Genomic DNA, 21,081 nt, shown 5'->3' on the forward strand with positions numbered 1-21,081 from the left:
AAACTTGTACCCCCTCTAGGACTCCTAAGCCAACAACTCTATCACATACTACAGTCCCATTTGGGACGTTATTCCATAGGTCACCATCACTAGTAGTAACCCTCAGTCTCTCCTGAAAGAATAAGACCATGCTCTATAACACAACTGACTATAAGAGAGGTACTATATTTGCCACATTGCCATAATATTTAAGGTTATCTGCTCTCTTATCATACTGCAAACTTCCTAAAATGTCATTTCACAGGCTATGAATATCATTTATTACACCCAATCTCCTTTAGGGAGCAAAGTCATTTTTTGTGCCTTGTTGCCACACAAATGAGGTACTATTCTCACTAAACTTTAGGCAAAACATACATCATAATGCCAAAATTACCCAAAATCCCATACAGGAAAATAGATGGTCCCCCTTAGCAGGTACCAGCATTATACTACAGCGATACTAAAACCTTTAATCTTTTGGTAACTCATGTTATAAATGTTGTGCTCAAGTTAGGATAACCAAGTCAATTACTTTAGTTAATGCCCAACAGTGACCTCTGGTACTCTACCACGAGGGCTTTAAACCCTCAACTAGGAGTTTCCTAACTCCTTTTATAGAAACAAAATTCTGAAATGGCGCTATTGTACCAAAACAGAAGTTGTCTGCAAACTCATCATGGGACACCAAGGGGATGTACGCAGCTTTACATAATAATCCCATTTCAGTATTGTAATCTTTAGCCTACAGAACAGACAATGAGAGCATTATGTAAATTATTGTGATACATCCCAATAAACCATGTTTCCTAATCTCTTATCTCTCTTTAACCCACCAATACCATAAACTTGCCCTGATTGGACTATCCACTGATAACTGCAAGCAGTGGTACCCTTACCCCCATCTAGTACATATTGCCATAATTCACCTTTATATACTCATGCCTTGCACTAGATAGGCACATCAATTAGCCCCATTCTAACATAACACAATATTTCTTGGAGTATAAATCCCCATGGTAGACCTCAACACGTCTGCTAGCTTAAGTTCACATCACCATTTGCTCTACGAAAATCAATAAACTAAACTGAAGCACTCTTACCCTACTCAAAGAATAACACAAAATCTTGAAACAAGAAATTACAGAAGCAGACAAAATAGGATCTTATACTTTGCATGTGACAACCTAGGTACACACTTTCCTATGAATCTAGAGCCTAAGCTCTGATACAAAATATGGTGCTTTTCCTTGCGGCCCATTAAAGGGTCCCTCAGACTACAGATTTTACCCATTGGCCTCTCGACCTAACGAACCCTGCGCAGTGGCTAGCCGCCGTGGGACTTATTAAGGTAAGAGCTACTACTTCAAGCCTGCTCACAATATGAGTATCCCTACTCAAGTGAATGATCTGCCATCTTTTAACCTGCTCTGATATCAAATTTGTCATGACCCAACTCTATGGGCTAGACTGGCACTAAGACTTAGGCCAGCATAAAGCCCTTGAAGCCTGTAGTAAGCCTTACTGCTCCTAGACCCATGATCATAGCAAAATCAAGGCCCAAAAATACAAAACAAAATAAAATAAAATAAAATATTATAAGTTTATTTGGACTAACTCAACCCGATATCTATTTGAAATTCACAACTAAGGGAGTCAAGCTCAATCCTGATACACAACATACATAAACCACAAAAGATCATTAATTAATACAATATATTTATAAAATAGTGTCACAATGGATTTCTAAAAAAAAATAATTAATTAAACAAACAAATAAATAAATAAAATTTTCTATTTAACAATACTGTACCCTGCGAGAAAAAATGCAGGTTAGACTCTGAAGAAAATTACTCCTCCTGTAACCTGGAAAAATTATTGAATAGGAGTGAGCGTTTGACTTAGTGAGTTTGGATGTTGGTTATAGATGTAATTTCTATAATTATCCAAAACTAATGCAACTTTACCATTAAAACATCAAACACATACAATAAACAATTCACCCAATACTCGCACGAGAGGATAATTTGGACCTACTCACACATTTATTGTATCACATCAATGTATAAATATAGGAGCTAATCTCCTATACAGCTCTGTCAATCCAAATTCTACCAGCAAGCTCAACTCAAGCTGGACTTTTGCTAAAATCCATGTGCAAGGGCCAACAAGATCAACTCAAAGCCATGCCTCACCCCGACTTTCTATATCCATAAGGACCGAGTTCCAGTGAGACTACCTCAAACCATGACTACCCGTCTGATCCATATCTATCATATATCATATATAATACACACATAGAGGACCTTAAGCCCACAACTTCAACATCACATGCCCATCCAAGCCCTATAAGAATCTAATCTAAGTCCAATAATCCAAACTCTAGCTCAGGTTTCTAACTCCTCTACAATCCAAAATAATTATTTTTAGCATTTCAAAAATTATGAAAAATATTCTTGGAGGTCCTTTACATCATCCTTATATTAGTTAAACTCATTTTACTTTTTTTACTAAGCCAATAATATTTTATAGATTTAACCGGCTAGATTAATCAAGGCAAAAATTACAGAACTTGAGTTAGGGACTACCTTTGTAAATTTTGTCAACTGGAACGCTTTTGAAATGTCTGAAAACCTTAAGATTGACTGTAAGTATAACCCCTTTCGAAGACAGCCCACCGGAAACCCAAACAAAACTCGATCCCGGATACTCATGAGCTATTACCAAACCGATCGCACTTAATAAAGCCCATAAATTATTAATAATTATCATAAATTATATTTAATTTATGGACATCAAAAAAGCTAAAAAATCTCACTGAGCTATCAAAACCATCAGATGATCGCCTTTTTCAAATAGTATTCGATTGGAGCAGAGTTAGTCCCATCTCGAAGATTTCATCCCACTGAGATCAACTGTGGTATCAGATTTTCAATCCAACGGTTGGATTGGACAGATTCTCACCAAAAAGTAGCAAAACCCATGAGTTTCTCTCTCCTTAGATCTTTTTCTTTGAGCATCAATTTAGGGCATGGCTGGTTAAGAAATGAAACCCACAGTTTGCTGAAATAGTTGTAACCTTGCCTTGGATGAAAATTGCCGAAGACGGCTGAAATCATGGCCTGAAACTTGCATGCGTTCTCCTCCTTTCCCATGTCGTTTCACAATCAGCCGCCACCATTCTTGCCTCTTGGGACGTTCGCCGCCACCGCCCAAGGTCGAGAAAAAGGGTGGCCAGCGTGGTTGGCCCTTGGCTGGAGAATAAAGGGAAGGGGAAGAGAGGGAATAGGGGAAGAAGAGAAAGGGGAGGGGAAGGGGAGGGGGGGGGGGGGGGTTTGGGGGGTGAGGGTGGAGCTACATGATGGTTTTTTCAAAATCTGACTTTTTTTTTAAATTTTAATTACATTTAAATCCATAGACTTCTTAGGCTCTTTAAATTGAGTCCCAAAACTATTTTCAAATGAATCCAAAGTACTAAGATAATGCAATTAAAATAAATAATAGTAACCTATATTAAATAATATTTTCAAAATAATAATAATTTTGTACTTACAATAATAATAATACACATCAAAATCTTTGTAGAATCAAAATTTCAATTCAAATCAACATAAGAATAACAATAATAATAATACATGTAATAAAATTGTTCCCTAAGAAAATACTATCCTGAAAATATTAATTTAAGTAAATGACATAGAGACTCACTGTAGCATCAATAGTCAATAATAATTCTGTCGAAGCCTTTGTCTCTAGCTAGAAGAAGGACCTCCTGCAAGCTAAAGCTTCAACAACCAGAGAGTTTGAAATGTCCTGCAGCAGTTTGCACCTCCGCCCGCTAGGATAAGGAAGAATGTCTCGAGCAATGGTGACCATTGATCCCGCATTCGACCTTTCCGACGTTGCACCATCAAAATTAAGCTGTCTTTCCCTTGGCTAATGACAGTACATGTTCAACATTGTACTAACACGTATCTACGAATCACAAAAGCGCTGGAATTCAAACCTCTCCTAAACGAACAGTCGACCAAAAATTATTTACGTTGATATTTCTTTTATCCCGATGAAATGAGTTTAATTTAATTGATTTTTATATTTAAAATAAAAAAAATAATTTTTTAATTTAAAAAATTATTTTAATAAAAGTAACAATTAAATATAACAATTTAACAATTTAATTAAATTTTTTATAAATAATTTATTTTAAAAAAAAATTTCATAATTCTATACAACCATGAAAATTGCAATTTATCATTCACTTCTCAGCAATTATATAGATTAACTCAATCAAGTTCAGAAGTTTTGAGTCTCAATTTTTCAATCAAATTAAGTTTAAATAGCATATTGTACATATGAACTAAAAATAAATCATAATTCCATCATTAATTAAAAAATCTTTATATAAACAAAAACAATCTTAAGTCAACCCAATATTTTATCAGTTCAAATCGATTTGGATAGATTGAGTTATTTATTAATTATGTTTTATACATGATATCCATAAATAGATTACTATTTTTTTAAAAAAATATATATAATTATTAGTTTTATTTTATTATAGTTTGGCTCGATGAATATTTTTTGTAGTTTATATATATATTTATTTTATTATTTTTTGCTCATCAACATCCGTTGTCGTCCAGCGGTTAGGATATCTGGCTTTCACCCAGGAGACCCGGGTTCGATTCCCGGCAACGGAATGTTTTTTATTTGTTCATCTTTTTTCATCCGATGGCCGGATTAACAAGATTTTTCATCCTTGATTATCAAACCTCATATGAATTTCATCACATAGTTAATTCTTCTTTTCAAGTGGTTTAACAATTTGGCTTAAACAGACAGATGATTCTTTTCTTCTTTTTATATGTTTGAATAGAGCATCCACCATGGTTCTTGTCTGCACAGACAGACCAATACAAAACTGATCAACAGATAAGAAAACACCACTGCTTGCGATATGCCGAATTGCCAAGGTTAATTATCTCCATATTCTGTGGAATTGCATAGACGTGGATAAAAATACAATAAAGCAGTTAGTACTCACTGTTCTGTTTAGCTTTTGATCAGGAAATGCTGTTACAGTAGAGCTGCATTGACAAACTTCCATTGAACTCTTTTGGGCTTTAGAAAAGCCTGATATCGAGAACGGACAAGATAGCTAGGGAAATAGTCTCCCAGAGCTGCAATGAACTTAGAATCCAAGGAGTTTGTGACATTATTACATTAGGATCATAATCATATAGTTTTGATACATTCAACAGTAGATTGCTAGAAGAGTGGAGGATTATATTTTCACAGTGTCAATTGCTACTATCCCTTTCTGGTAGCACTCATAGTTGATAAAACCATAATTTTTCACATGTCTGTATAATCTTGGTCTTTGCTCATTCACCAAGCTATCCACAGGTCCAATCTCTTTTTCTGGCTCTGGTTCATGGAATAAGGCCACAGATATCCTCAACCTTTCTGTGTTTGTCACTACCCTGTGCATTGGGCTTCTGAATACTCCATTACTCATTATCTGCATTATTCCATACAAAACCCATTAAAAAAAAAATCAGTAATAGTTAGTTTCATCTCTTCTAGTCATGCTAGTGCAGATTATTTCATTTCAAATTGAAGATTCTGTTTTCACATGAATAGAGGAATAGCAGCAAGTGTCCTCAAGCGAACTAGTGCTTGTAGTCTATGCAGGAACTAAATTTCTTAAAGTGCTAGAACTAGTAAGGGTATTATTTTCTCTTTTATCAAGTTGCAAGGTTAATGGTTTATTATTTACTTTTGTTTCTACCTTGTATGAAGAAATCTCATCATCACTATACGTTCCTTAAAACTTCACTAGCAGTAACAGATAGAAATATCAGCATCATATCCATAATCAATGAGAGAAGAAATTTTTGCATGCTAAATTACCTTGAGAATTTCAAATGAAACTGAGACTGAGGTGTATACCTGCATTTGATCTCCGAGATTGACGACAAGAGCATCAGGAATTACAGGAACTCTAGCCCATTTGTTATTTGCTAAAATTTGAAGGCCTTCAACTTCTCTGTCTTGCAAGAGAATTGTAATGCCTGATCTATCAGTGTGAGGTTTGACACCATGAACCAAATCAGGTCTTGAACACCTTGGATAGAAGTTGAATCTGGCTTGCATTAGGGATCGTTCACCAAACTGGCCTGAGAAGCTGTTCTCTTCCAAATTCAGTGACCTCGCCATGGCCTTATAGAGAAGATCCATCACAGAATTTGTCTTCAGGGCATATTCCAGCAAGGTCCCTCTACAAGGAAGTAATTCATATCCTCACTAATTGATAGTAAATTGCTCCTCTTTGTTACAAAAGATTAAAAATGGCTACTTTGAACAACTAATTCTTGCATAAAATCCGAAACTCTTAGCAGCTATTGTACTTTCTTAAACATAATTGGCAAGTGATTATCAATTTCAAATCTTAAATTATAAAATATATTTGTTAGATTTGTGAACTAATAGTCCATGATCAATGATCAAACTTGTTTAGCTAATAGCCCAACAGGAGTGCCTAACTACAAGGAAGGAGGTCAGAGAACTCCTTCCCTTAAAGATTTTCAATCTTAAAAAATTGTTTAAATTAACAAATAGAAAGAATAACCTGAAATCACTAGGGTTTTCTGGCCAAAGATTGTTCCTTCTTCGTTCTTCAGGAAATACCCTGAGACTGAGGCGATGAGACCAGTCAAGAACTTGATTTGCTGAAACTATCATGTCACTCCCATACCCTTCAGACTCATTCACAGCACGGGCATATTTCTGCTTCTCTTCAACTGGAAGTTCAAAAAACTGAATTGCCACGTCACGCACATTGTCAAGGAATGAACTTGACATCCCATGTCCTATCGCCTAAAATACAAAAATTTTTTCTATAATTGAAGGCCTGAAACAAATTAAGAAAAGCAAAAGATCCATAACCCATTAACCCAAATGTCATCAAAATAATGAAAGTGTTGTCAAAACCTGGAAGCACCCCGTTGAGCTGAGAGCTGATCTCAGTGTTTCCAATGCAATGTCTACTTCCTCCTTGCTGTTACTGTGAGCAGAAGACGAGGAGAAGAGACTGATATCGATAACAGGAAATAGAGATGACAAGGAGCAGGAGGATAAATCCGAAGGAGCAAAATTGCATCCTTTGACAATGTATTCAAGCGGTGGTTCATCACCGGCAAACGACATTTCCAACACGCTCTTGGACACTAATGACATTTTGCTGAGGAGGAGAGGATGCTTAATTATAATGGAATTGGGAAAGCTAATTTGGAAAGTTTCACTTAACAAAGCAACCTGAGCATTTAAACTTCTTTCTAATTCTGCAAATTTCTGTCAGTTCTGCACTGATTTTATTTTAATTTTTCTAATTTTCCTTTCTGCTGCATCATTACTGTAGCTAGCAAACAAGCTAAACTCCATAGATTGACAATAACAAATGAAATTTAACTGATAAAAAATGAGAGGAATATATTCATCGGTAAATATAGAAAAGACTAGATAGTTAATTTTGGCACGAAATGGTCATTTTAAGTAAGATTTTTATTTTTATTTTTGGAATTGCACTAAAATATTTAATTAGAAAAGAGTAACGTGATGATTTCAATTCATAAAGTTTAATTTGTAGTAAAAGGATAGAAAGAAAACAAATTTGATAGCGTAATGGTGTAAAGCCCAAAATAGCATGTGTTATTTTGAGGCAGAAAAAAGCAAAGTTGGTTGCACTCGTATTTCTATTTTATTCAAAACAAACAACTCTCTATTGCCCCCACTTGGCCATGTGATCCATGTTTTGAGATTTTTCTTGTAATCTATGTTTGCAGTTATCTAGAAATATACTAAGCAATACTTCATTTGATAACTTTTTTTTTAATTTATTTTATAATTACTAATAAAATATAAAAAATAATAAAAAAATAAAGAATTTAGTCGAGAATTACAAACAATATTATTATTATTATTATTAATTAATTAATGGTATGAATAAATCAATAAAATATTAAATTGCGTTGCCATCTGTATCATGATGATGAGGAGGAGGAGGAGGGAGAGGAGAAGAAAACAATGCAAGGGAACATGGGCTTTAAACATGTTAAGCCTAAGGTTAAGAGAACAAATTTTGGCAAATCCCTAAATTTCTGGAGCAGTTAATGCATTGCTTAAGACAAAATTAAACCATTCACCGCAGGCATAGGCTAAGGAAGAATTTTCATTATATATAATTTATTTTCTAATATTTTAAAATACATTACACTTTATTTTTTAATATTTAAATTTTACATTTTAATTCTTGAATTATCATTTTTTTTTTATAAAACAATAATCTCCCGAAATTTTATATTTTTTTTATTAATGATAATATAATAGCTAAAAATATTCATTTTGAAAGAGCAAAACTAATTTGATTAGTATATTAGTTTAATTTATATATCTAATTAATAATTTATATTAAAAATATATTTTTTATTAATAATTTATATTTTAAATTTTAATAATTTTCTCATAAAAGAGGTTTACAATTGTTTGTGTGGGGACTTTTGCTCATCCACCAAAGACGATCCACAGAGCCCAACCCATCAAAGTAGCGAGTCCCACGAACTAACGGTCCGCGAGAGCCCAATATTCGCAGCTAAAATCCAGAGCTGCAAGCAAGCTCCTAAACTTGCATGTATTTCCCTCCAAACGCGGCTTCAAATTCAGGGATTTGTGCAGCGTCAAAGAGAAAGAATGTCAAGGAAAGCGACAGGGTACCTGAGGTTTGTCACTGGACTAGTGGATGAATTGGAGTAGAGTAGTTCAACTAAGGATTCTGGGCTTCAATCAGGAAATGATAGTGAGTCTGGAGAAGAGCAATCATCCTTCTTTTGGGGATACGCATAGAGTCAATTACCAGGAGATTTGCTAGTCAAGACATTTGGTGGGAGGTTAGCTCATGATGACATGTAATATTTCATGTTTATATGTATTTAAATTAGTTGCAGAAATTTATTGAAAATATGTCATTTCCTCAAAAAGAAAAGTAATCACATTTTCAAATTCAATTGATCATTGCATGTATGTGGATGCTCTTTCAGACTTGAGTTTACAATTACTGATAATTTATATTGTTGCATATACATATATGCTGATGCATAACCATTTTAAGAGATCTAATTGAATGATCTTGTAGTTTTGATTACTGACTGGAGAGTGCTTCTGAGCATTGCATGCTAGTTCTAAGACAATTTTTTAATTGACACATTACACGGGTGGGGAGTTGTCAAAGTTTGAATCCCTAACCTTTAGTCGGGATTTTGACACAATCTATGGTTACTCGTTATAATTCTGATGCATTGGCTCTTTTCAACTGGTTTTTCATCATATAGGAAGAAACAATCATGTCAGTGAATTGTAAACATATTGTTAGGAATTCACAATCATTATCAGTCATGAAGCATATAGTTATGTTTATCCACAATGTGGGCTACTTATCAAAACAAAATAAGCTAACTAGAATGCAGTTCAAAACTGTCCCTTTGCGCAGTGATATTTATCAGTTATCTTTTTTAGCTCTCATTCTGCAAATGCATTCTCTTAGATGGGTATCATACTGTAGTACTAATGGTTCACTAGTCTTTTCCGTAGCTTCACCTTGCCTTGTTCTTGGAAATGAAGTCTAAGGAATAGGCTACCTTTTAAAAATGAATGGTAGTTTACTAAAGCATATATATTTAAAGTTCTGATTCGTTATTAACTTATGAGAGAAAAAAATCCTAAAAATCTACTTTCTTTTTACTGAAAGCACTGTACCTAGAGATTACATGTACCACTAGACTCTCGCCTCTCTTCTAAGTTTGGTTGTATGTATGTGTTATGTGTCATGGTGACCTTCTTTTAATCATTTATTTTTCCCGTGCAGGAAAGTTCTTGAAATTGGGATGTTGACTCAGTCATTGGCAACAGCTCTTCTTCCTTTGTGCCTGGACTTGTCTTGTCAAGGATTTTGGTACCAGAAATTATATGAAGATTCTCTTTTTTACAGTTTAATTTGCGTGCATTCTCTTGTCGTAACTTTTACGGCATGTTTGGTAGACTTTATGGAGTATAATGGAAAGAACTTTCAGCTCATTGTCTCACTATCCCACTATGTTCTACCAAACATGTTCTTAGATCTTCAGATCCATTCTCATGCTTCATACTTGTTACTTTGACTCTCTCTCTAACTCTACACACACAGACATTTCTTATGTAAGATTCCTTTTCTGTTTCTAACATAGATTGGAATAGAAGCAGGTGTTTCCCTGTCAGCTGCAACTGATCATATTGCCAGACATGTATGACAAACCTTTTGATGATGCTCACACAAAAGTGTATAATTTATTGTATCCCTTCCATTTGTTCTAATTGCTGAGTAAATTGAGAAGTTTTTCCTTTAATTTGTTTGGACTCATGGTATTGCAAACTGTTGGAGCAATACCCGGGATTGTTGTTATTTGCCTTGACTGGTTATCTTCTTGATACAACCTACTCATGGTCATGCAGTGTAAGTTGCCTCTATGCCTGCCACTTAAAGTTTGAATATTTTATTGGCAATCATGTTATTCAATTTGTCTTGTAATGTTAATGTCCTCTCCCGCATCTGTATTATGTAGATGTCATCGTTTGCACCATCAATCTTCTTCTACTTGACTGGTATGATTGTTTGGTTGGTATTTGTAAGCAGTAACCCTCAAAACTTTTCTAACCGAGATTGATTTGGATCCTGAGTTTTGGTTGGTTTTCTGAGCAATCTAATAAGAGAAAGCAGCATTCAAGATGTTACTAATTTGATTTCTTTCACCTTCTTCGGAAGAAATTGACTACATCCTTCCTTTGCTAACTACTAACTAGGCTAGTTTTGTTTATTTATTCCAACCCCAACAACCACCCCCCTACCAAAAAAAAAAAAAAATTTCCTTGCACATGATTCCACTTGTAATTTGATAGATAGAATATTGCATAGTTTAACGAAATGGTCATTGTTGGTCACCAAGGTATATGCATGAAACGTGATAGCAAGCTTCAACCTTGTGTTCTATCATTGTTTTACCGGAAAGATCATACAGTTTATGTGTTAAGAAAGAAATATTTGCTCATATATATCTTTTATTTGATCAATTACTGTTCTATTTATCCTCAAGCAGGAAGAACATATTGGAGTTTTGAGAATTCGTTACCATCGAGTGTATAACTACTAATTGGACTTCATCTGTTAGAGTTCTGTAAGCAAAATACGCATGGAAGAATATTTGTTTCGTGTTGATTAATTAGAATTAAAAATTGTATGCTATTTAGATTCATCTTTTTTAATAGATTAAGATTTTATTCCTATTTAATTTTTTTACTTCTTTGGAATAATCTATTGAAATTGTATATCAGAGGAATGGACTTTTTCTAATTCAACAATGACACAGTTCGTTTCTAATATTTAGTCCAAAATAAAAGATAAAGTGTCCTACCCTCTCTGAACATATCTTTTATTTTTATTTTTTTATTTCATTTTCTAAAACTAAATATCTCCTATAAAAAATTTGAATTCTTTACGAGAAATAACCTAGAAGGAAAAAATAAAAACATTTAAAAGAAGAAAAACAAAGTGCTGTACTTAAATGAGGACTGCATTTTTCTAATATTATTGATGTCCTTTTAAAGGAGGACTACAATAAATATTAATATTTGGATAACTTAATTGTGCGTTCTCAAAATTTGAAAACAGATGTGGGAAATTCACAATCTACTTTGAGAGATTGATTTAAACTTTACACTGTATTTCTTCACTGTGACAGGGTTTCTAGATTAAACATGAATTATAGCAGCAAGCAGTACTGTCTCCATAGTACAAAGGAATGAATTATATTTGTAAATATATGTATGACTTGTTTAACTAATGATTTGTATTGTATTCTTTACCAAGAAAAAGAATGTGACAATTTTATGTATTCTCTGTCTTATTTGATAAATCATTATAAGGAACCAGTTTCAGTTCCACCTAGTTCTACCTACCTGCAAGCAGGGACAACATATGGCAAATGAGCAAATACAACAGAGAAAGGTGCAACCATTATTGGTTTTGATAAATTTACATTTAAAGGCTCCAAGGCAGGTATGTCCCCAGATGAATTTACAGTTAAAATGTTCCCATTAAGTAGCATGGTTTGGCTGTGTAAATTTCCATCTTTTGCTGTTAGATGGTATTCCTTTCTTGTGCTGCTTTCAGAACCTTGAGGCAGCTGAATGGTCCTTGTTTTATGAGACCTTTGAGATTTATAGGGTCTATGATGCCTTCTTTGATGATGCAATGTCCCTGTACTATTAAATGCGACATTGACTTCAACAGTTGTGCTGTTGTCTAGGTTGATTAGCAGTAATGTGATTCCCTTCTGCAGGATCATAAATTTGATTAGATCACAAACTTTTGCTACTAGTTGATAGTTGCAGTATGTGATTAACTTACAGATTCTTTTGTGCAGTGAGCGTAAGCACGTATCTTTTTCATCCCAGAAAAGTTTGTTGACAGGACATTTCTGCCCATCAATCGGTGCCAAAGAAGAGCACTGCGGTGAAGAGAACAAAGTAGAGACCAGTCAGCATCTCTGAGAATTTTAAAAATCTCAGCTAGTGATGAAGAAATACAGTTCGGTCAAGTTCTATTAAGAATGATCTACTGCTCTTAATTTTAATATGACAACTACTTGAATCTTTTTACTATTGAAATGCTTAGGAATTTTAGTCACTGTAAACAGATGATCAACTGCACTTCTTGATTCCTATCCAAATCTTTTGACTGTTTTCAGAATGAACCCAACATCTTAGGCTTTGAGTTTCAGGCATGTATACGATTTTTTGGTTTAAGCCCTTGAATGAAACAACTTCATTATTGGATTACCTGTAGTAGTCTGGATTTGGTACGAAAGTAGTTGTGTTGAGTAAACCATAATTTCCCCCAATCAAAGACTGTCTGCAGTATGTTTTGGTATCATAAGCTGATGCCATGCCAAGCTGATCCAAGTACCTGTGGAACATCAGTTCACTTAAGTTAGCAACAGAAAGCTGAAGATTTTCACAATAATTTCTTTTTCCAACTAACCAGAAATTACAAATGTAAACTTGATCTAATGTACCAGAAACTATAAACAAAAGCATTTGAAACAAGGCTCCGGCCACTGTTGTAAGCCCCTCCAGCCTCACCAACCCAGGCAATTGCTGAAGTTGCAGAACTCTTGAGGGTATTTTGGAGGTCACTGAAAGTATTAGCCTCACCATCAAGATAGGACGGATCAAGAATCTTTTCAACAAGATGTTCATCGACTCCTACATTAAAAAATTAATAAGAAAAAAGAAAGAAGAAGAAGAAGCAAATCAAATCTGTCAAATTGAGTGATTATTCGAGTGGTTGAACAGCAGAAGTTGATCAATCTCTTCAACCAAGGATACCTGGACCAAGATTGTATATGTGATGGGTGATCACATCTATAGAATTTCCTGTTTTGTCGATGAATTCTTTAAACCAATGTGCATCGAAGAATCCTCCAGGTGCTATAATTAGCGGCTTAGGTTTAACTCCACCGTAAATATTTTGCACTATCTTATAAAGTGAGATGGTGTCAGCAGCATATTGATTCGCTGCTACTCTTGTTCCAACTCCACTCCCACTCAATTCATTTCCTGGTCAGAAGAGAAAATTTTTAAGTATTCTTGATAAATCAATAATAAGCCTAAATCATGACAGCAAATGAAGTGTTCTTACCAAGCTCCCAACCATGAATAGAGTAGTTCTGTTTCACAGTGTAACTTATAAAAGATTCAGCATTGGTATAGTTCCAAGCTCCTGCTACAGAACCATCAGATTGTATGGACCGCCCGGCGAGAGCATTTAATCCAAATATAATTTTAGCCCTGAGCCAAGGCAGAGTGAAGAAGCATGCTCAACTTCTAGAAATGTAAAAGAGAAGTGAAACAACAACACAGAAGAGATTGATGTCTAATTACCCTGTTTTCTTGAAAAAGGCATTTAATTCATCCCATCTATGCATGGGTAAGCATCCTTGAGTGAAACCAAACATCTCAGTGGTATTTTTAACAAATTGCTTACATGGTTCCTTATTATCTTCAGTGTCATATATGACCTTGTCTTGCAAAGTGCCTCCCAATCTGATCTTCAATGGTGAAAAAGCTGAACCATTGTCCACAGAAATTAACTTTAGCTCCAATCCAATAAGGATCAGAAACAATGCGTGCTAGAAGAAATACCTTAATAAAAAAAAATCTTAGATTTAAGGTATTCTTACCCTTTATGGCATTTAATAAGATATTGTTGTTAATATCCTGCAATAGAGGAAAACGAAATAAATTTCACAAGGCAGTACACATATGAGCAACTGCCTAAATTAATCTAATGTTCAGAAACAGCTTCAAATGCAGGTGAAACAAAACACAAACCAGATTAATGAGAGAAGCATGGTCCCAGCTGCATGTCCCATAGTCACATTTCTCAGGAGGCCACCAATCCAAAGTAGCACAAATGAAATCTTTATCAATCTTTCCAATGGAAGTTTTCCCATCTATAAAAGCAGTCCCTTCTACACTACCATCACCAGCTACAGCTTGTGAACTCAAAGAAACGAAGCTGCAGCTAAAGATGAACACAAGAGAACAGAAGCCTCTTAGCCAAATCTGAAAACCCATCTTTGGACTCAACTAGTAAGTTCAAGATCTGAGTTTTTCCCTATAAATGCTCAAGGTAGCCATGAAAGTGCAGGGGTGGGGTGCTACTGCAGGGCACAGGCCCACAGAATATTACATATATATATAAGAAAAAGGGATAAAGATTTGGAGTACACATTTGCAATTTACAATAGTTAGATTTATATAATATACCAAGAAAAGGTGAAAAAGAAATAAATTTTTGCAGGTTGAACGTGAAAAAAAAAATCAATTTGAAGTTTTCCTCATTGGTATTTGGAAGCTTGCAAGTTAGAATATTGCGAGGCTTGTTCTCGGGTGGGCCACGGATTTGCCTTCCTTCAAGAAAGCAACTAGTAGAAGAAAGTTGCCAACTAACCCAATCTTGGAGAAGGCTCTGTGCCAGCCTTACCCTTGTCTTGTGTTCACGTGTGAACTATAAACCCACTTGCCCGACTCCGAATTTGAGGTTTAAACCCGATTCCGAATCAATCTAAGTCTGATTAATTCGATTTTATAAAAAAATATATATGTAATTTTAATCAAATTTGATATACTTTTATATTTAGACTTCAATGGATGAATAACGAGATATGTGATGAGATGCATGTGAAATTCCTATGTCAACAAACACGTGGTATTGTATATTTTTATTGTTAATATATATGTGATAAAAAATTATTTAATTATTTTATGTGAGGAAATATGTGGCATGAATATCTAAATTATTTTATTTTATTATATATATTGAGAGAAAGTCATCGAAGGAGTTTGAATCTTAAAACTTTTAAGTTTTGATATGAATGGAAAAGGAGGATTTCAGCGCTTGAAGGTCACTAACAAGCTCTTGAGGCATTGGTTGCTAATATCTTTGCTAATGAAGTGTTTAGCAATCGATTAAAGTCTAACTTTATAGTCAATCTTTTGATTAGTTATAATTAGTGATGGACAATTATCATTTTTAAAAGGCTTTAGCGATAAATTTATGGTGAAAACTGTGACTAATCCGTTAATAATTTATATTATTAGAGACAATTTAACAATGTGTTTTTTAATTATTATTCATATGAAATTGAAAAATGTAAAAAATGAAAGAGATTATAATTGTGCATGTAAAGTAACACTATATCACATTTTTTATTTAACAATTATTTTATCATATAACAATAAATATATCAATAAGTTACATAAGAATTATTTTAATATTTAATATTTTAAAAAAATATAAATTAAATAAGTTATTATTAATTTTATGGAGAGATTTAGCTGTTAATTATGGTATGATTCTTAAAGTTAAAAGTGTAATTTTAATTAATTATGAATATTATATAATGGTTAACAGTATATTACTATTTACGTTATAAAATTTATTTAAATAATAAAAAATTGTTTGTAAAAATCATTTAGACGTATATTTAAAAGTAATTTGAATTGTAATTTAACAAAGAAATTATAAAACGTGAATATAATGTCACATTTAAATACTCATTCATTTTAGTCTTAATAAGTTTTACATATTACATAATTACCCAAAACATTTATAAATATTAAAGCTATATCAAAGAGTTAAATTAATTAATATATGATATTAAATTATCATAATTTATTTATAAATTATAAAAATTACATATTCATTATAAATTATATAAAATTGTTTTACACGTATAATGCACGTGTTATAAAAATTAATTATATATTAAAATTATGTAAAAAATGCATCGTGTTTAAATATTTTTTATATAGAGGACTACATGATAACCATAAGTTCTTTTGATCAAATAAATCAAAACTTTTATTTTGGTTATTGATTATATTTAAACTATTTAATTTTGAATAATTTAATCATAATTTTCAAAATTGAAAAATTTTTATTCAAAATTCAAAAATCAATTTTGAAATTTTAATCTGTTACACCTATATTACCATGTGGCATGCCATCTGATATTTTTTTTATTTGAATCAAATAAAAAAAAATGTGACATGATATGTTACATGGTAATTTAGGTGTAAAAAATTAAAATTCCTAAACTGATTTTGAAATTTTGAATAAAAATTTTTTAATTTTAAAAATTATAATTAAATTATCTAAAATTAAAAATTTTGAATGTAATCAGCAATCAATGTAAAGGTTTGAATTTATTTATTTAATAGGCCTAAACATATAATATGCTACATTTTCTTAGTTTGGTGATTGAATATAAAAAAAAATTAAAAATTTAAATTCTAAAAACTTCCATCTTAAAGTATCAAATAATAATAATAATAACAATAATAATAATAATAAATACATTGCATTTTTAGCTAGAAATCCATCAGAATCTTGATTTTAAGCTCTACCAAAAGCTAGATGAGTCACAACTCACAAGCTCAAACCCTATCCGATTGTTCAGTAGAAATAGAGTTACAACAAAGCTATCAATACCCATACTGCAGATGACCATTAGATCATCTCTAGGCTTGAGTATAAACAAAGCTTATAAAATTTCTTTTCATAGTTGGGTCCATTTTCAGTTCTCTAACTAATTAGTATGAGCTATGAAGCATCCTTTCTACTCATCTTTGATTTGATCATGAGGATGAGGTGGGGCTTTCACTACCTTATAAAGGAAAACAAAAACAAGACCTAATCCACAATAATTCAAGGTTAGATAAGAGAGAAGTTTGTGTTTGGTGAATTAGTTTAGATCAAACCTAACAGCTTTCTTGCTTGTTTAGAAATGAAAGATCCCTTCAAGCTGTTACCCACTATCCATATCTAATCCCTTGACCGAAGGAAAATGGCTTCACTTTATAGCTCTCTATCCCTATTGCTCTTCCTTTTGACCAAAAAGGTAAAACATGCAAATATTTAAAGCATAAAAACAATATATATATATATATATATATATATATATATATATATATATATATATATATATATATATATAATGAATTTAAAATAATGCTATCCGATCGGTTTTAAATCTAGGGGAGCAATTTTCGGTTTAAACCGAAAAATTGAACCGAACTGAGTCAATTTGGTTCAATCGGTTTGGTTTTAAAATTTAATCGATTCGGTTCGATTTATAATTTTTGATAATTTCAGTGTATTGATTCGTTTCGGTTATTTTCATAAAAAATAAAAAAAATTGAACCGAACCAAAATTATATATATATATATATATATATATATATATATATATATATATATATATATATCAAGGAAATCAAAGAAAATCGAACCGGACCGAACCCTAAGATTTAAGTTTGATTGGTTTAAAATCGAACCGAACACAGTTGGAAATCAAATGCTTAATTTATAAATTTCGGTTTGATCGGTTTAAAATCGAACCGAACTGATATTTATCGGTTTGATTCGGTTCAATTTTCTATTATTAATCGGTTTGGTTCGATTTTTAAAATTTTTTATTTTCGATTTTCAGTTTTATCGATTCGGTTCTGTTCGAAATCGAACCGACTGTTTGCACACCCCTATCTAAATCTATGCTCAAATACAAGTCCAAACTCATTCGTTTATGTCCTTTCAAACAATTTGAGTTACGCCCCATCTGTGCTTTTATCATTTTGTTTAGGTTTAAGAATCGATTATAATTATTTCAGTTTTTTTTTTATTGATTTAATTCGATTTAGTTAGACTTTTTAAATTAATTTTATGGACTTTTAAAATATAATTTATAATTTAAAGAATATAAATATAATTTTATAAATTCTTTAATTTTGATTATAAGATGAATGTTTCTAATTAGAAATGGTATAGATGTAGTATATCCTAAAATCTGAATCGATTTCTAATGGCAAATCCCTATGACTTAATTTGACCCAATAGTGATTGTATCCAATAGAGATTCCGAAGACAGAAATCCTGGTCAATCAGAATGTGTTAATTTTCAATGTAAGGAGATTGGAAGGAGCGGTAGGATGGACTTATCTGAATAAAGCTCAAACAAGTAAGAACGAATTCGATAAAATGTGGACAGAGCAAAAGCCATTAAAGAGCAACAAGTGGGATTACTATTGGGATTCATGCTAATAAGATATGTTTTCATAGCGTACATAAGTATACAGCTTAGAACTGATTATCAAAATCTCAAGAATCGCACTTTTACGACCTCTATTGTTATATAAATAGACTTTCAATACCTGTTTTTTCTATTCATTTACTACGGTTACATTGCCATCAAAGTATGCTTAAAAACACTGTAATCTGAGTGTTGAAGCAATCTGTAATTTACCTGTATTCAATCAGTGACCTAAGAAAATCAGACAACATTAATATATATAAAATTTAATCCGTAATATAATCTTAATATTGTAATTTTATTTAAGTATTTCTCTTGAAAACTTATAATTAACCTTCTTTGTCTGAAATGATTGTTAATTAATTTAATCCACTCTTTGAACATACTATTATAATCGCTTTTATTGAGTAATAATTAAAAAATTGAAAGTGTACCCAATCATTAGTTTATGTGTCAAAATTGTCACCTAACTTGACGTTGCCATTGATAAAATTATTAAAAAAAGGTCAAAATAAAATAGATAACTAAATAAAATAATATATATATATATATATATATAAAATAAATAAATAATAAATTATTGTTAGGGTTAAAACTAATCTCCCGAGTATAATTTCTTTCTTCCAAATATTAAAAATATGTTACAATATTCGCACTCTTATATATTTTAGCTTTCGTGGACATTCTTTTTTTTTAAGAAATTATAAAATTAACCCTAATTTTTCATATGAAATTCTATAAATCACTGAATATTAATGTTAAAGTTAGAGTAATTAAACCCTAGCCTAATTCCAAAAATCTTCTCGATCCAAAAATTTTGTTAATGTTTATAAATAAAATAAAAATAACGTTTTGTATGAAAAAAAAAATAATGAATCAGAAAATAAGGTGAAGAATAGTTTGATCTGGACCTTTTTAATATATATATATATATATATATATATATATATATATATATATATTAAAGAGTATTTAATTTAACTTATGAAAATCAGTTTATAAAATTTTAAACAGTTATATGTTTTATAAAATACTTATAAGTGGTTGATAATTAGTTGATATATTTGATAAAAAAAATAGCTTATAAATACATTTATTATTAAAATGATTAAAAAAGTTATTAAATGAGATTTGTGGTAAAATTTTAAAAATTAAATGAGGATAATATGATAAAATATTTGGTCAAATTAATTTATAAATATAGAGTTTATAAGCACCAAAATAAAAAATTGATCTCCTCAAATTTATTTTTTTTAGTTTATAAGCCTAAAAAAAATCATAAATAAATAAATTTATTCTTATAATTTATAAACTAATTTGATCAACTTGTAAATGCAGATAAATACATTTTTGATTGATGTGCGAGAAGTGGTAACAAATTGTAGAATTACATAATTTTTTTTTATTTGCTTTTCAAAATTTAAAATTAATCAATAGTAATTATGCGTCATTTATTTTCTAAAAAAATAGTAAAATTTTTGAATTGAAATATTATAATTAAGATTTGGGGTCTAATTATGATAAATTTTAAAATAATGGTTTAATTTGGAAAGTTAATTAACTAAAATTTTGATTAAATATTGTTTATTTACCTTTAAAATTAGGAGTGCAAAAAGTTAAAATGAGAATGCCAATATCAACACCCTTACCAAAATTAATATCAATAAATTAACTAACAACCGAATTTATCAAAGAAGTTTGGTTAATTATCATATTTAGGCATATTCCAGTAGGCATATTAACTTTCCACTTCATCTCAAAACTTCTATTATCAGTACTTTTGACAAATTTGGATGCATGGAAGCTTTGCTTGAACTCATCATCTTCTTTAATAATTCCTTTGCCAAGAAAGTAGTGTATTCTGCAAATAACTAAAGACATATTATTCATTTTATTGATATTAAAATTGAATTCAGATGTTAAATTTGAATTCTTATTCTTCCACTTTCTATATTAAAAATAAAAAAAAATACCCTTGATGGAATATTAATGTCTCCATTTGCAGACCATAATGCAAGACAGATTGGGGCTCCTAATGTTTGTTGTTTTTGTTGTTAGTTAATTTGATTAAAGAATTTGACCCAATTATTTATCAACCTGACATTACAACCATACAAGGCCTTATCTTTTTCATTCACAATATGGTAACAAACAAAAGTTTTAGAGAATGACTCCTTTGATTTTGGTATTCTGATGCTGCCAATGTTCAAGAAATTTTTTTTTTGAATTCTGAAGTATCATATCTAAGATTTTATTCAAGAAATCAATATCAATATCTATGGAAGAGAGTGTTTGATTTAGAATAGGGTAATGTATGTATGGCTGGTTTGGTTTGATTTGAAATTGGATTAGAAGTTTAGAA

General features: G+C 31.6%; 2 protein-coding genes and 1 non-coding gene across 3 annotated transcripts; 1 reads left to right on the forward strand and 2 right to left on the reverse strand.

Moving 5' to 3' along the window:
- The first annotated feature begins 4,607 nt into the window (after positions 1–4,607).
- Positions 4,608–4,679, forward strand: TRNAE-UUC (transfer RNA glutamic acid (anticodon UUC)). Its single transcript has one exon. It is a non-coding gene; the product is annotated as a tRNA-Glu (tRNA).
- A 320-nt stretch (positions 4,680–4,999) lies between these two features.
- On the reverse strand, positions 5,000–7,402 carry LOC110642658 (protein SRG1). Its single transcript, XM_021794765.2, has 4 exons — positions 6,973–7,402; positions 6,611–6,858; positions 5,932–6,259; positions 5,000–5,500 (listed from the first exon to the last, which is right to left on the reverse strand). The coding sequence occupies exons 1-4, from the start codon at positions 7,216–7,218 to the stop codon at positions 5,264–5,266; spliced, it is 1,059 nt and encodes a 352-aa protein (XP_021650457.2). The 5' UTR covers positions 7,219–7,402; the 3' UTR covers positions 5,000–5,263.
- Positions 7,403–11,940: 4,538 nt separating this feature from the next.
- On the reverse strand, positions 11,941–15,012 carry LOC110642663 (heparanase-like protein 3). Its single transcript, XM_021794771.2, has 9 exons — positions 14,458–15,012; positions 14,307–14,343; positions 14,008–14,191; positions 13,766–13,914; positions 13,453–13,683; positions 13,140–13,329; positions 12,905–13,030; positions 12,473–12,572; positions 11,941–12,398 (listed from the first exon to the last, which is right to left on the reverse strand). Exons 1-9 carry the CDS (start codon positions 14,701–14,703, stop codon positions 12,018–12,020), a joined length of 1,644 nt encoding a protein of 547 aa, XP_021650463.2. The 5' UTR covers positions 14,704–15,012; the 3' UTR covers positions 11,941–12,017.
- Positions 15,013–21,081: the final 6,069 nt, after the last annotated feature.

Source organism: Hevea brasiliensis, chromosome 17 (genome assembly GCF_030052815.1).
Source record: "Hevea brasiliensis isolate MT/VB/25A 57/8 chromosome 17, ASM3005281v1, whole genome shotgun sequence".
In the NCBI taxonomy this organism is placed as follows: domain Eukaryota; kingdom Viridiplantae; phylum Streptophyta; class Magnoliopsida; order Malpighiales; family Euphorbiaceae; genus Hevea; species Hevea brasiliensis.